The sequence below is a fragment of the Lotus japonicus genome, chromosome 2 (assembly GCF_012489685.1).
Source record: "Lotus japonicus ecotype B-129 chromosome 2, LjGifu_v1.2".
NCBI lineage: Eukaryota > Viridiplantae > Streptophyta > Magnoliopsida > Fabales > Fabaceae > Lotus > Lotus japonicus.
The window spans coordinates 81,474,142-81,489,012 of record NC_080042.1 but is presented as its reverse complement, the minus strand read 5'-3'; the positions used below and the strand labels follow the sequence as shown (position 1 = coordinate 81,489,012).

Genomic DNA, 14,871 nt, shown 5'->3' with positions numbered 1-14,871 from the left:
ACTTGCAATTTTGAGAGGTCATCTAAATTCCTTTAATGTCCGGATCTTCTTCCTTCATGCTCCACCCATATTAAACCTCTAAATCTTTCTCCATCCTTTTCCTCTAAGTTTGAATTGTATGTTTTCTATTGCTCTATATAATTTTAGGGTACCACGCCTTGATCTGGATTAAGGTACCACAGCAAGCACCTAAAAAAATTATGGAACTTGAAGAAACTTCGGAAGAAGAATGCTAAGGCTTTACATATCATTCAGCCTGAATATGTTGGCACTATACGAATATTAGAGGAAGAAGATAAAAGATGATGGCAGATTGACCAAGTGGGCAAAACTTACCTTCTCGTTGGCCTCTGGGGTACTGTATTGTGGGCACACCAAGCAGAGGTCAAAGCGGGATCTTTGTGGTTAGGTTATTGCTTTGCGCACAATTCATGGTTTCTCGGGGCTTTAGTCATTTTATTTGGTGTGTCTTGTTGGGGCTTTGTACTTTTCAGTCTTTTTCAAGATTGAATCTTTATTAATATATATCATTTTGCTTTCTAAAAAACACTTTCTTTTATTTTCTCTTGTTTCATTTATTATATTGAGTTGAATCACCACTTGCACCTATGAATTCTTTTTCCTTTCAAAAAAATATATTTCGTTTAAAAAAAACTGTAGATAAATTATTGAAAAGTTTCCTGCAAATTTTATTTTGCATATATTTTCACAGCTACAGTATTGATCAATGGGTTACAAATATGCAAACCAGAAAGGTACCCAATACCCATCCCTTCACTCAAAGGAGAAAGCAGCTCCTCTCTTATATTTATGCATACTTATTATAAGATAAACTAATAAGGCAGGGTAAGATAAAGAACCTCCCGCATTTGTGTTTTTAGAAGGTAAAAACACTTATTATTATGATGCATCGTGTTCTAAAGAGGGAGGATCACGACACTACGAAGTTAATTTGACATTAAAACAGTGATATACACAAACAGATCACAAGCTCTAAAACAGGAAACCTCTAGTTTCCAACCCTCATTTTTTGTGATGGAACCTCACCTTCAATAAGAATTGCATCTTGACCTGCAAAAAAAGTCCACAATCAGTCAAATGCATGGATTTACTGAAAGAAAGACACATATGAGGCTTTAGCTCTGCGACAAAAAAAAAAGGCTTTAGCTCTGAGTCTGTTGACATATCCACAAAATTGGAGGCATGATAAGGAAAAAGTACAACCAGCATCACTTGAAACTTACTTGAGCAGTATCATAGACAATATACTCATTGCACTTGGGTTCAGATCCCTCGACATTTGATGACACTGGTTTGCCACAAGGAACGGTGACATCACCCCTCCACTTTACATGTTCTGATTCCAGAGGCATTTCCTGGCCCAGTGCTTTAGTAGAGTGCTTTCCTTCTGGAGCTATGTCCATATACTATTTAGCAAAATGAAATATTAAAGCTATTTCAAATTCATTTAATATATATAGGTTGAACTCAACATATATTGTTGCTCATCGATGAACTTGAAAACAATCAAACTGCGACCATATATATAAACGAATAAGCATAACTTGAATCAAACCAGATTCACCTCTTTTTCTTTGATGACTTCATAGATATCTCCAAGGGCAACTTCACTCAAAAGCATTAGACCAATAGGGTTTTTCTTATCCGTGTTGCAATATTGAGCACTCATGTTGACCAGGTCAGCAAAGTAAACCCCTTTGCCATACTGCAAAATGCATTATATTCAGATTTAAGTGCTGCTTCGGAAGGTAAGACATGCGTGAAATTATAAATATCGGATAAAAACTGGAGTAATAGAGAGAACATTATATCCATTCGAAGGGGCTTCAGGAGGTGCAATTCTCAGTCCTTCTCTGAGAATTCCCACAAAGTTTGTCAACCTAGAACCTATAATAGAGAACATCAATTTTTTGTTAAATTTTTATATACATGCAGTTGCATCATGCATATTACAACAAAATAATAATCCATATTACCGTAAACAGAAACTGAATTAATTTGTTAGAGAAATAAATTATTTTTAAGCTAAAAGTTTCAGCTTTTAGTACTACTCTGGTCTAACATGCATTATCTTGACAATCCCTATGGAGTAATCCAATATCTGAGAACAATTCCATGAGTAATCCAATATCTGAGATTGGAAGGTTTAGTAGGCATTTTTTTTATCTTCTTAAGAAATGCACTGATGCATGATCCAATACTTTGATTTCTTTTACTCATTTTGCCTTGGCTGGAATATACTTGATAATATATCACACTTACCATGCCATAGGAGCATTCTGTTACCAAGTTTATCCCTGTAAGGAGCAAACTTATCAAATTCACCTTCCCTTTCAAGAGAAAAAACTTCTTCTAGCTCAAGACTCCAATCCTGTGTGGATGGATCGTAAAGATTATTGGACCTTGTACATTTTGGGAAACAACAGAGCTCACTCCAGCAACATAAATAAAAAATGGACACCCTTTGAAAAATATAAACATACCGGATGTGTGGGGGATTGAGTAGTGTGGAGAAACTTCTCAGCTAAACGAAAATCTTCACTGTCATGAGCTAGTGGAGATATATCACATTGGAGCTTCTTGTAATTATCATCAATGGAGTCCTCAAATCCAACTAATCTTGAGGCTATTTCAATGTCTTGAAGGGCTGCTAACATTTTCACCTACCAAAAGAGCAAAGCCATATTATTCGAATTATAACAAAGGATACTCAGAAGTTATAAGAAGTGCCAATCCATGGGGAAAAATTGCAGTCCTGATAGAATTCCATAATTTACATATCTTTCATTAATTACTGTCATTCCTTGAACAGTTTTGAAACATTAAAAACATAAAAAAGTTTCACATCTTGGGTTATTGTCTTAATGAACCTAATTGTTGAGTGATGTGCTGATATTACTCCCCCTCTGTTCCTAACCAAATGTACAGAGGAAAAACACAAATATTAATAATGCAATTAATTTTATTAATTTTTATAAAGCATTATTTATTATTTATTTTACTTTTTTAAAATGTATTTTTTCTTCCTAATTTATTGTTCCGACGAAGGTATTACTTGGAAAAATATCAATTAATGTTATCTTGAAATCCTTAAGTACACAAATATATAGGAACAATTTTTTTTTTATTCAAAATAACAGTGAACAGAAGAACTAATGTTTAGTGGAGTAGAGTTGTTATCGGTGGGGAGCGATTCTTGTTGTTAATGTTAGTCGAGACCCTTAGTGTTTAGTAGTGGAACAATTATACTATGAAAATTAGGGGTGACAAAATAGGCTTAGCTCATTGGGTCAACCCTTTTGGCCCAAACAATATGGTTGGCAATCGTATGGTCCCTTTGGCTTCATAGGAATCTGATGGTTTTCAGAGAAGGGGTGAAAGATGCTGAGAAGGTGTTTGAACTAGCTCAATTGCTTGTCTGGAATTGCCAAGTTCAAAAGCTTTTGTTATTTCGTCTACTTAGGAAGGAGGTGTTTTTTAATTTAGTGATGTTTTACCTTTTGTTTGTTCTCCTCTCCCCCCTTTTTTTCCTCTTTCTTGTATAGGGTTCGGTTCCCCATATATTTCATTTTAGCTTATCTAAAAATATCTATTTTTTCTATAAGGAGAATGAGGTTTAATCCGTACGAAATTGTAAAATTTCTACCACTTGCTTAAAAAATAGAGTTTAATGGATATGCACTGACAGTGTAAAATAGTTTTACACAGACATCCAATTGAATTCCGTCAAATCAGAAAATATCTTATTATTTTAATTAAAATTAAAGTCAAATGTAATTATCTCTCCTATGTGACATGCTTTGATTGGATGACTGTGTAAAACTATTTTACACTGTCAGTGCATATCCATTAAACTCTAAAAAATATGTATTGATTAATATGTCAACCCAATTTGTTCAACAGTTAATTAATCATATGTGGACGCAATAGTTTTGACTTTTGAGTCTTAGTAACTGTATTATAATAATGGAAATCTATGTTTTAGACTAAACAATATTAACTTCATTGAGTCGTATAGACGCAAGTTGAAAACTAATGAAAATAAAGCATCCATATAATTTCATGTTTCATTACCAAACTAACCTTAAAAATGAATAAAAAGAGTACTACGCACCTTTAACTTTAAATCATCCTCATCCGTTATAATATATGGTTGAATAGAAGGGATCACAGTGAAAAACCGATTGCTGGCATCCATAAGCAAGCTTTCCTTGACTGATGGATCAGGATTGCTAGTTTGTAACAGATTCTGTATATCCGTTAATGCTTCAAACCCTGGGAAGAGGGAGCAGACCAACAAAAAATCACAAACATTTACAACTTTAACCTAGCTTATCAAAAGCTTAAAAATAATGTGCCAACATACCTTTTTGGATGTTACTTTTGCTCAGTTTCCCAAGTGGCATTTTAGACAAATCAATCTCAAATTCGATCATGGCAGCTCTACAAATTCAAAATTCAGTCTTGTATTAAATATATCTAATAAAATGGAGAGTGATTTTGTTTAGATTTCCCTTGAGTGAATATATATGAAAAAACATTCAAAATCATAATCCTGATTTCTAAACATTCTGTTGAATGAATGTGCATTAAATATCGTAATCCTGATTTTTGAGATATCATATACTATTATTTTGAAGTGAAAACCAAACAAACACAATGTATACCTGTATATTTCCACATTGAAGAGCATCTTCAACAATTCTGTTAATGGGCGGGGTAGTTTACTGTCTGCATCGTTTTTATTTATTTTGGAGACATTTCTGTTAACTCCATAATCCTACAAAGTGAAGTATTCAAAGCAATCATGAGTTGAATATCATGAGTGAAGATGATTTGAGTCAAACTAAAAAAATTAAAATAAGATTAAAAAAGGTACAATATCCAATGGAAAGTATCTTCCAGGTTGCTTCTGAATAGTCTTTTGTTCCCAATGGTTTCCAGTGTGCTCGAAGAATAATTGTTTGAATTTACGGATTGCATCTGGTTTTGGCATTTCATCCAGCATCATATATCCAATCTTGTCATTTCCCACACGACCCCATTTACGAAACAAATAGCAACCTGACCCCTTATCTTCTTGGATTATTTGGAGAATGTAGTAGCTTTTAATGGGAAATGAAAGTTGGAGGATGATAATCAATGAGAGGAAATAACAACATGTATAACAAGAATCTTAGAAAAGAAAGTGATGCAAGAGAATTCAAGAGGGATTTTAAACTGTTTTTTAGGAATTCAGCATGATACAGATATACCGATATTCATATATACATGTCTTATTCATATTTTTTTTTAAAAGTAAAAGTTTTATTATATGAAAAGCTTGATGGTACAAACACAACTCAACCAAGTGAGCATAATCCCCTCCAATATTACATTGAACAACCTAAAAATCAAATTGTGCTCAAAAGATGTAACTTTCAAAATCCAGCACCTAATAACACCTGCTACCCTACACAAACTGCAGGAAAAAAACCCAGCAACAAATACCAAACCGAGAAAAATTATATATTGCATAAATTCATGAGTATCTTTGGGAGCCCGTAATTTCATCCACCACAAATTTTTATCCGTTGATATTCGTGGATATGGGGAATTTTGGCATCCATAAACATAATTTTACGTTCAACTGAATATAATTCTTCAATGACCATATATGGAGTAACATCTAGACAAAATTCGTGCTAAAGGAGATAACAAGAAAAGCAAAAATACAATGAACCCACCTGTTCGCACGAGTACACAAATCAGACATACTCATAGTTGTATTATATACGCTTTCTCCTTCCTCGAGTATGTGTCCGGAATCCTGTAGGCCAGAAGCCTCGTGAACAGCACTGTGCCTGACCGTAGCCATGCTAGAAGCCTCACCAATCATTTTAACTTTGTACATTTGAAATGAAAGCTTCTTATTTCTTTTTATACAGTCAACCAGATAGTCCTCTCTTACTATTGGTATTTTCATCTTCCTGTATATACACGAAACTCTCCCAAATCAATGATACTAGAATCAATCAACGAGAGACTTTTTTACTATTAGACTACAAATTTAGTGCACGCATACCTTGCCTTCCGCATCTCAGCTTCATCATTGTGTGCTTCCCTCACCACCAGGCAGCTAGTATCTGCAAAAATCATACATACACACATGAAGAGGCAAAAACTCAATTTTTTCCCCAATTTTCATAAATTGGATTCTGCAACTACTGATACTTCCTTCGTATATAATTGTCCGGGAAGAGAATAAACATATAAATTAAGGAAAATAATTAATTTTATTGATTATCAGAAAAAGAAAATATGTTTTTTTTTTTAATTTCACTATTCTAAACTTCATTCATTATATATTATCTCTCACATATTTTATCCTCCATTCGGTGTGTAATTTTTATGGGAAGTCACAACTTATTGCAAAATTCTATTATTGGAAATTAAAAATTTATTTAATGTTATTTTGAAATTGTAAGTGAACAATTAAATATAAATAAAAAAATTCCTCAAAATTGATAGTTTTTTTTTTCATAGGCAAATGTTACTCTTGTATTTTTTCTTCCCTTTTTCTTGTACATTTGAGGTTTTGAAGTACACCCAGTACTTCATTTTTATATATTTTTGGCTTATAAAAAAAAGGGGGGAAATAACCTTTCTTCACTTTTTCACAACAAATCCCACCATTGTCAACAATTTTGCGTTTCCACTCCTCCTGTAAAATCAACTTGTAAAAGATGAGTACTGAATACGTACTATGATACTAATTAAATATGGCAGTTTCTCTAAAGTCTAAACTGTTTTGGGGGAAGGGGGCTTCATAATAATGGATGTGAAAGGAAGAAAAAAAAGTTAAGGAAGTTATACAATAGACTCTTTAGATAATCCAGCGATAGCAACTTTCAAATCCTTCAAACTCTCACAGCTTGATGATGGAAGATGCAATACCCTAATTGGTTTCTTCCTCTTTTGAGATTTGAACCACTGTAAACACAAAGCAAAAACTTGATTAAGTCACAATAAGGGTGTCTTGTTCAATGACTTCGTTTTTCTCTTTACAGACCTTTTTAAGGTATTGACTATTTGTTTTCACTGGGATTTTCCACTTCTCTTCAGCCCGTTTTGGTTCGCTGGTAGAGTAGGGACATTTACTCCAATCAGAAATGAATCCAATGCACTGGTACGTTCCTCCTGAGTAACGTAGAGAGCCAGAACATAGTGGACAATGACCAAGTGCTCCAAACATCATTCCATCAGCACTAAAATCACAGTAATAAATGATCAAAGCTGGGGAAATATATGATACTCCTTCCGTTTCTTATTATAAGACCAATTTTTAGTGTTTTTCTTGTTCCTAAATATAAGTCCATTTACAATATCAATGAAATATTAATTATTTTTTTCCACAACTATCCTCATGTTTAATAGGAAAGAGACAATGAGATTTTGAAATAATAACTTAGAGAGATAAACTTATAAGAAATTAAATAAGGGTAATCTAGGAAAGTGAATAAATTCTTTTACAAATTTATTACTTGTAACTACTTTTCTTAATCTAAGAGAATTAGGTAAAATTGACTTATATATAGGAACGGAGGGAGTAATATTTTTGAAATGCATATAACTATGTAGGAGTTTGTCTAGTTAAATTACTCCATCCACCTAGGTTATACACACTAAGAACTTATTGATGTGTATTTTTCGGGGTTGTTTAAATGACCATGTTGGTTACTAACATACAACCCATTGGACCAATATGATTTTTTATAAATAAATTAATAAATAAAATATAAAAATTCAACTCACTTATCTTCAATGTGATTGGACGATGAGTTATTTAACCCAAACTTTCTCATAAATCATTTAAACAACCCGTATTTTTCACTAAAATAATCTTTTTGCGGATATTTTTCACTAAAATAATCTTAATGTTTAAGAGGTTGTTCAAATCATCAAAAATTTACCTCGAATACTTATAATTATAGTCTTAGGTAGCTTAATAATATTTTAATATGAGTCATGAACTAGAATTTTTTAAAACGTATTTTAAAATATTATCAGACCACCTGAGTTATACTGAATTTATTTAAGGTAAATCTTGTGTAATTTAAACAATTTAATGTCAGTGAAGATGGCGGTATATTGTTCCTTCCCACTTGCGTTTCCTCATCATGTCCCGGTGCTGGCGAGTTTCTTACGTCGTGCCTTGCTTCCCTCCTCTCCGGTCTCTTTGCCCGCGCCATCGATTCTTGTTCTCAAAGGTGGCCTTTACAGGTTTTGGTTTGGCTCTTGGGTTCCTCTTCCTGTGTAGCATTGCGATCGACCTACCCTCTATAAACAGAGAGGATTTTATGGTTGTGTTGGTTGGTTTTCTTTCCTTGGAGATCTTTGATTGGTACGGTTGTGGGCCTAAAGATGTCGTCGAGGTGGCTTTGGGGGTGTTGTTGGCGGTGTCGGTTGATGTTGCCGTTGGTCATTGATTGTCCTAGCTCTATAGTAGTGGTGGTTTATTTGATGGGCTTTTTGGTAAGTTTTTATTGGTTAGGTCTCTGCTTGCAGGTATCGAGCGGTTAGACATGTTCTTTTGTTGGTTGAACATGAATCCGTTTTTCGATTTTAGTTGAGATCTTTCTTAAGGGGTTAGGCTTTAAGGTTTAGCTAGGTATTGTAGCACACTCCTGTGTGTGTGAGAGACTTTTAGAGGTCCTTTACGAGATTTTCCTGCTATAGTGGCTGAGTTTTGGTTTTTCTGCTATAGTGGCTGGGTTTTGTCAGACTTTTTGCTGGTTAGGTATTGTACTCATGTTGAGAGGGGTTATTTTTCAATATTTCATATATATTATATATATTTTGCTTTAAAAAAATTATTAGTTAAATAATTTGTGAGAATTATAATTAGTTAAAATATAATATAATATATGAGAGATATAATACTATGGGAAAGTATAAATAGTAAAAAATGACATAAGTAGTGTTAAATTTCTAAATCAATAAAGTTTTTGTAAAATAGGTGAAAAAACTAAAATAATATATAAATATTTTGCAACGGAGAAAGGAAGTACCAGCTGTCACGCAAATCAAGTTCCGATCCTGTTGAATCTTGACCATTGGCTTCCAGCATTTCACGCAACTCTGTTTTTGTCACATGGTTCTTAAAATCATCCTTCAGCGCCCAGAGTTCCTTACTCTGGGCCTCCAGTTTAGTCTCCAGATCACATGCTTCCCCTAACACCTCATCAACATTTTTCATTGGTGTTGATCTTCTTGCAGGCACATGCGCATCTCCATTGGCCTTAACAACTTTTCTTGACTCCTGCTCATTATTAGCGTTCTTTCGCCGTTTTGATCCAACTCTGGAAGTAGATCCATCTGCTAGGAAAATAGTGAAAAAAGTAACTAAAATAATAAATTAAAATTAACATGATCAACAGTTTTGGAGTCAATTACTATACCTTCCATATTCATAGGATGGCCCTTCTTAGCCAAGTCACTAACTGCTGATTGCACAGAAGATGAGAGACTATTCCATCCATACAACTTATCCACTTCAATCGATGGTGATAATTCCATGAGACACTTGACATGGAACCAAGCCAAACCCTTAGCACCTTCATCCTCAGGCTTAGTGGATATTCGGACCTAAAAATAAAATAAAAAACACTCAGTGTTGACAGACCAATAAAAAATATTGCTATTATAAAAAAATATATATGATAATATTGAGATTCGAGATGGATAAATTATACTATTGTTTCATTTCTTATTTTATATTATAAATTATAAGATAAAAATATAACAAAAAATTCATTTATGTAAATAGTTTTTGAAAATATATTTCTTTAATTAGGGGTATGTCATTTTATGAAAGTATCTCTTTCTTTCCTTTCATTTTCTACACAACCAAATAAGAGAAGAGAAAAGTTTTAACATATTTTCTTCTCTTTTCTCTTCAACCAAACAAGTAAAGAATCCTCTCCTTTTTCTTTATCTCTCTTTCCTTGCTCTCTCATCTCATTCCTTCCACTTTCTTTAATCTTATTATCTCATTTTCTTTCCCAACTAAACATAGCATCCGTATATATCTTACATTTTTTTTCATTCCTTCCACTTTTCTTTAATATCTTACACTTATTTAGAGTCTGCACAATAGTTTCTGACTTATAAACTAAGAATCCAATAATATTTCACTACTAATTAAGTGTGTTTATTTTCTAGTTAAAAGGACATGATTGACATATTTTATTTGAGGAGTGCTATCAGCATTCAATCTAACATTTTTGATTGATTGATTGATTGAAATTCATGTGAGTCTTATTTAATTTGAAATGAACTCATATTTTTAGTGGATCTCACATGAATTTTAACTAATTAATGAGATATTAATGTGTTGGTGGCTTGTCAATTCGTGAAAAGGTTAAGTTGGCGTGCTGTGAAACGGAAGAAATGCACTGATTTTTAGGGAGGAGACATTTGATGAGGGAGACTTTTGTGAGAAGGTGAAATTCAAAGCTTGGAGCTGGTTGCGGGCAAGGAAAAATGGTTTTCAATACTCTCTGTTTGAATGGGCTAATGAACCTATGATCTGTATTGATAATTAACAATGTTACTCTTTGATTATTTGCTGTATTGTGCTCTCTATTTGCTGATTGGTCTGTCTCTTGTGATCCGGGGAGATTGGTCCAAGGGGTGCGGTTGGTTTTGTGCATTGGTAGCTGATTGTATACTTCTTCACGGGGATTGGACTTATCAATGCTGGATCTGAGTTGGTAATTCAAGGGAGGTTGAATGTTGTTGTTATGTCATATGACATATTTTCTTCTAGTGATTTGATATCTGTGTTAACAATCATGGTGGAGAAAGCTGGTACTTGTTCTTTTGCCCCTTGGATTGTTGTTGTTCTCCTTGTTGATATTTCCCTTGGATTAGCAGGAAGTTTTTTATGGCTGCAATGCGTTGGGATGGGACTGTGGTGCTGTTGTTGGTTATTCTAAGCTGGGTTTTGGGTGGGGTTGTAGTCTTTGTAAATCTCCTTGAAAATGCTCTCTTGACTTTTCAAAATTAGTACTCTTTTTCCTTTCTAGTTTTTTCCCAAGGGGATTTTATCCTAGTAAAGTTTTAATGAGGCTTTTTTTGTAAGGTCTATTTTCTTGGAGGTATTAGGTGGGGTAGATCCGGCTGTTGTAGGGTCTTTGTTGGTTTTCCTTTCTTTTTATTTTGTATTCCTCTTCATCTATCCTCTTGTATTGGGTTGAAGCACCCCTTGTGCTTCTATTCAATATATTTCTTATTGTCTATAAAAAAAAATTAATGTTTAACAGAGAGTGTTTATTGCTAGCATTTTTAATATTTTTTTTCAACTGGGAAAAGTTGTTGGATGGAGAAAAATCACATTCATATTGGATTCAACTAATAATCAACACACCCTAAATCTGCAACATCATTAGGATATTACTAAATAGTACATGATATGTTTTCTTTCATGAGTTAATTTATTTATTATAAAGACAAGGTAATTAAGTTTTTTTTTTTAAGGAAACACAAGGTAAGTTGAAGTGCAGGATCATCATATTTTCCATCATCAATTAACATGCTTTTGCTTATGATCTCATTTTCAGACCACAAATTAAATCCATTTGAAAATAAAAATATGTCCTCTCCAATTCTTTTTCCTCGAAAAAACCCCAAAACAAACTTAGAAACAACTTAGAAGCCTTTGCAATATTATAACACTGAATGAGAGAGAAGTTAGGTGCCAACCTCTCCCTTGATGATTTTTTTACCACAATGCTTGCAAGCAGCACGAGAAGTATGTGAAACTTCAATACAACACTCAGTATCCTTGATGACCGTTGACTTTGGTGGGCTATCACTGCTCTCTATGTATTGTCTGATCTTTTGCTGATCTTCCCAACGAAGCGATTCTATGGCTTCAACGTCATCAATCCTAAAAGAAAAATAGTGCATGGACGATATATAAATCCTTAATTGCTGATGTCAAATCATGAGACAAACGCATTCCATTTGCAATGAAATAAGGATAAAATTAAATTTCATACGATTTTATCTGGTTGGATTTCTTCAATATGCAATCAGCATGACTCCACATCTGGTATTTAAAATAAAAAAGCAAAATACACATTAAAACATTACAAACATGCAGTATAATTAATTAATTTATTTAACAATAAGAAAAAGAAAAAGAAAAGCTCCAAGACGTACGCTCATTATATATACAGTATACACCTTACCTACCTAGCTGGTAAATTGTATTGTAAATTTTATGGCAGACACAAGAATGCTAGGAGAATCAACTCCTATATTTCATCCTTATATGAAAATGGATTTTATGCACAGTCAATGGCTCAATGCATATAAGAGTTGAAGAAAAATCAATAGGCATGGAAAATTACAGTTATGAAGCCATCGTATTTGGAGGACTGAATCATCTTGCCGAAACGGAGTTTCTCGCTGTCAATTGCGGTATTGCAGGTCCGGCATCTCGATCGCCCCGACTTGGCGTACTCTGCTTTCCATGACTTTCGATTTTGAGGTGTCGACATTCCTCTCACTCTCAAACTCCCACCTAGCTCTCCTCTCTAACTGTAAGTTCTTTCAATCTTCCCCTAAAGCTTATTTTATACACAATTTTACAATCAACTCAATGAAATGTCAGCAATATTAGCCAATTTTCAATTTTATATACATGCATGTATGTAGATGTTTTTGTCCTAGAAATGTGGTCAGTATGTTAATATAAAATATTGCTTAGTTTTAAATCCTTGAAAATTGACAATATTGCTATCTGTTTTAATTCCTATCACTAAGTTTTGCTTCCTACTTTTTATGTGATTCAGCACCATGGAATCCATCTAATATTTACACATATTCGTATCATCTAGACTTTGCATATGAGAAACACATGTAAGCAGGGCCGTGTATAGACATCTGGGGGCTTAAGGCGAAAATCATTTAAGGGCTTAAAGATACTTAATATATCATATAAATTTTCAATTTTTTTATATTAACCTTCTAGCTTTTGGAGCTGCAAAATCATTTATAATAGTTTTATAATCAACAATTCTAACATTTCGTTTTCAATTGATAAATTAAATAGCTAACACAATCGATATGATTTAGATATGATTTAAGAAATTTTAATTTTGAAAAATTTCTTTCAGCAGTAACAACCGTTACAGAAATTGTCAATAAAATTCTATAGGCAATATTTACATTTGGAAAAGAATCTAATATGTACTCATCGTGTTTCAAGAGAATTAATTGATTGATCTAGTATGTATAAAAATACTCAATGCGAAAAGATTCTTAGATGAATGTGTGATCCCACTACTAATATTTTCATCAAAATGAGGCTTTTTATGAACTTTACATTTTTCGCGAAATTTTGGTTCTATATCAATTTCGATGGCTATTTTTTTTTTTTTTGTGTGGATTATAATGTCAATGCAAATTCATTTTTTATAATTTTTTAAATAAGTGATAAGAACCATTTTCTCTTTAACTTTGTCGTTTCATTTGTTTCAATATTTTCTTCCTAATAAGTAGTTGATCATGTAAACTACTATAGGAGGTGTTTCGGCATCTGTGGAAGATCCAGGCCCCTTCTAATGCTTTAGCTTTCGCTTGGAAAGTTCTCCACGATAGGATACAATCTCGAGCCAACCTTAGGAAGCGTCGGGTGATCTACTCAGCTGAGGAGGCTCTTTGTCCGTTTTGTGCCCAACAAGAAGAGACAGGTGATCACCTATTGTTTTCTTGCCCTGTAGCATCACAGATTTGGAGGGCAATATATAACTGGCTGGGCTTTTCTACTGTGATCCCTGAGAGAGGAAAAGACCATTTCTTGCAACACATTTACTGTTGCAACTCGCTGACCCAAAAACAGGGAGCATGGACAATTTGGATTGCTACCGTCTGGTCAATTTGGAACCTGCGGAATGATTACATCTTCATGAACGAACCACTGATTTTTGACAGAATCCTGGATTCAATTCAGGTGAAATCGTGGTGCTGGATGAAAGGGAAGGTAAAGAATTTCACGTGTTCCTTCTTTGAATGGCAAGCACAGCCCCTTCACTTTATTAATACTCTCTAGAGCACGGTGGCCTGTTGCAGTTAGGGAGTGTTGGATCTTTTTCCTCTTTGTAGATATTAGCTTTTAGATCCTTTCTTTTTTCTTTGCCTTGACAGTGGCTATCATCCTGTTGGCTCTTTCTTGGCTCTTTGTATTTTGGCTGGAGTACCCATTTGTACTCCCTTTTATATCATTTGGCTTATCTAAAAAAAAAAAAAATGTAAACTACTATAGAGTAATTTTCCAATTTTTTCTTTAGTTATTGTTAAAAAAAATTAGGGCCTATGGATAGTAAAAAAAAATTGGGGCCTTAGGTATTTGCCTAATTTCCCATATGGCTTCCACGGCCCTACATGTAAGTCACGTCAACAAAACTTAACAATATTATATAAATGAGTAGATCGCCGAATCAGATAAAAAAACACCAAGAATGATGTGTAATTATTTTGTGAGCCCACCAAAACTTAATTATAAGGACTAAAATAAATATATAACCATGTATATTTTTAGGATTCAAAACTAACAAAAACTATTTTTAGGATTTTTTTTAAAAGATATATATATATATATATATATATATAAAAGAAATGTTGAGAAACAACATCTCTCAGCATGGGTACAGTACCTACAAAAATAAGCTCATATATCAATATTTGTTAGGACTAAAACCGATATTATCACACATTATTATAAGATTTCATATGAAAAAAGAAATGTTGAGTTGCAGTAGATCCACAAAAATGTTTAGAAGAAGGATGGGAAAATGCGAG

The 14,871-nt window shown here is 33.4% G+C and overlaps 1 protein-coding gene across 2 annotated transcripts; it reads right to left on the bottom strand.

Moving 5' to 3' along the window:
* Window positions 1–665: 665 nt before the first annotated feature.
* Window positions 666–12,640, bottom strand: LOC130740184 (poly [ADP-ribose] polymerase 1-like). Of its 2 annotated transcripts, none has more exons than XR_009020083.1 (20): window positions 12,420–12,640; window positions 12,066–12,115; window positions 11,767–11,953; window positions 9,462–9,648; window positions 9,072–9,378; window positions 7,073–7,268; window positions 6,877–6,993; window positions 6,664–6,724; window positions 6,086–6,146; window positions 5,748–5,990; window positions 4,901–5,126; window positions 4,689–4,801; window positions 4,388–4,464; window positions 4,136–4,296; window positions 2,505–2,684; window positions 2,284–2,392; window positions 1,826–1,908; window positions 1,586–1,726; window positions 1,245–1,414; window positions 666–1,071 (listed from the first exon to the last, which is right to left on the bottom strand). XR_009020083.1 is itself a non-coding variant. In XM_057592697.1 (20 exons), the coding sequence occupies exons 1-20, from the start codon at window positions 12,567–12,569 to the stop codon at window positions 1,024–1,026; spliced, it is 2,880 nt and encodes a 959-aa protein (XP_057448680.1). In that variant the 5' UTR covers window positions 12,570–12,638; the 3' UTR covers window positions 666–1,023. The 2 variants fall into 2 exon arrangements, 1 of the variants encoding a protein (XP_057448680.1); XM_057592697.1 differs by having other exon boundaries at window positions 1,245–1,427; window positions 12,420–12,638.
* Window positions 12,641–14,871: the final 2,231 nt, after the last annotated feature.